Source organism: Sinocyclocheilus anshuiensis, unplaced genomic scaffold (assembly GCF_001515605.1).
Source record: "Sinocyclocheilus anshuiensis isolate Anshui unplaced genomic scaffold, SAMN03320099.WGS_v1.1 C33041663, whole genome shotgun sequence".
Classification (NCBI taxonomy): Eukaryota; Metazoa; Chordata; class Actinopteri; order Cypriniformes; family Cyprinidae; genus Sinocyclocheilus; species Sinocyclocheilus anshuiensis.
Window position 1 is genome coordinate 1 of NW_015621484.1, and position 2,189 is coordinate 2,189.

Consider the following 2,189-nt stretch of genomic DNA (forward strand, 5'->3'; position numbering starts at 1 on the left):
CATGTGACACTGAAGACTGAAGTAATGGCTGCTGAAAATTCAGCACTGCATCACATGAATAAATTACATTTAAATTTCAATATATTCAAATAGAACATTTATTTTAAATTGTAATAAAACAACATTACTGTTTTTATTGTACTTTTGATCAATTAAATGCAGCTTGGGTGAGCTTCTTTCAAAAACATTTAAAAATCTTATATCTAATACATGATCTTGTTAGATAATGTACACATCCTTATTTTAAAGTGTAACCAGTTATATACACCCTCATCTTAGAGAGATCCATTATGCATTACTTTTAACCCTTTCCCACCAACCATCTGACTCCATTTTGGTATGTTACGGCCACTTTTAACAATCCAACCAATTCTCAATGGCTCTCAAGTCCTGCCCTATATTTTTTCTACTCTAATATCTTGCTACAACCAGAAATATATCAATTAAAAATAGGCTGCAAACAGCACTTCATGTTGACTTAAATTTTGAATGTACTGATCTGTTAGACATTTCGGGTTGTTATTTTCGACTTAAAGAAAGTTTCTGAAAATGGGAGCACATAATCAAATACGCACTTGGGCAGGGATCCATTCTGCAGGGTCTCAATGCAGCAGGTTTGGAGTCCAGACAGAGTCCAATGGTGTTGTCACGAGTATGACAAAGCACCTGCCTCTCCTGCGTACCATTACCACATGTCACTGAGCACTACAACAGCACACACACACAAACAAATATTCATTATTTTCATGTTAAAGAAATCCCGCGCTCAGACCTGTACTGTCAGAGGCCTGTACCTGTGACCAGGGGCCCAGCCTCCACTCAGCAGGGCACAGGTTGCGATTGCAGTCTCTGCGGGACTCTGGGCGCTCATCACTGCAGTAACGGCTGCGAATGGATTTGAACTTGCCGTCGCCCAGAGGTTGGACGCAGCGTACGGAACGTGTCTGAGTTCCCGTCTTCCCACAAGACTTACTGCATTCGCCCCACTCTCCAGCCACCCAGCTAAACACATAGAAACAACCACAGTCAAAGTTTAAACAGGTGCCAAAGCGTCATGTGTGATGCAAGGTACAACAGTGTCACAGGGACATCTACTGGAGACAGACTATAGTTGCGGAAAGCCAGGCCACATAAATGTAGTGCTAGGGAATTTTTTGCGTCACAAGTTTTTATGTATTAATGTGTATTAAATCTATAAACTACATATATATATATTTTTTTTTTTAAATAAGTTAACAAAAGATATTATTAAATGTCATTGTAATGTTTAAGATAGTAATGTTTTAATAAAAAAGTTAAAATAAACAATCACTTGGTGTCTTGCCCCCAAAACTGTAAATGTGAATTAAAAATAATAATAATTTCCTTCTAACTCATTTGGCACACACACACTCACATGGGCTGAGCACACTCTCTCAAGTAACAGTCTCTAAACAGGGGCGGAGGCTGCTTGATTTTCTCACAGAATCTGCGATGGACCATCCTCATCTCTGCATTCTTACGGCAGCCATAACGCGTCATCTGAATACCTATCCATAAGAAGGTAGTGAATGAAATCCTCATGATCATGAATAGAGAAATACAAATAAATACAATAATCGAGAATAATGTTGTCAGAGCTCAATCAAGTTCAATCAAGCACTTCCACTTCTTTCGTCCTAAAGTAATGCCCACGTTGTGTTTTATAGACTCTTTACTAAGTATTACCCCCAATTTGAGTCACTTTTAAGAGCTTGATAATATGGTGGACAGCAACAGTTGCTGAGGCAAGATTGTTTTAAGCAGGACTTAGCAAATGATCAGTCATGGTAGAAACTTGGCTGTCTCTTAAACTACTCTCAAATAAATGATTGTGGTTACAGTGAACTACCTCCTCCACAGGTCTTGGAACAGGGTGTCCATCTTTTCACCACCCAGGAATATGGCACCGCATTATCAGGGACCATGTTATTCTCATTGGTACCATCACACAGTCTGTCATTGTCAGTGATGTATTTGATTGACACCTTCACCTTGGCTGATCCATGCATTCGGATCTAGTAAACAATTACACAATTAAAGACAACCAATTAAGACAAGTTGTGTATCCACTGATGTGTGTGTGCGTGGATTCCTACAGGAGATTACCATGACAACCACGTCGCTTTTCAAGGGTCCGCTGGTTTGAATGGTGTCCTTGTTGTTTTTAT

General features: G+C 39.3%; 1 protein-coding gene across 1 annotated transcript; it reads right to left on the bottom strand.

The window, feature by feature from the left end:
- Nucleotides 1-575: 575 nt before the first annotated feature.
- LOC107683205 (A disintegrin and metalloproteinase with thrombospondin motifs 2-like) lies at nucleotides 576-2,183 on the bottom strand (the record flags this gene model as incomplete). Its single annotated transcript, XM_016479275.1, has 5 exons — nucleotides 2,128-2,183; nucleotides 1,871-2,036; nucleotides 1,397-1,529; nucleotides 795-1,002; nucleotides 576-705 (listed from the first exon to the last, which is right to left on the bottom strand). Coding segments are annotated over exons 1-5 (640 nt in total), but the record flags the coding sequence as incomplete, so codon positions are not given.
- Between the last annotated feature and the right edge of the window lie 6 nt (nucleotides 2,184-2,189).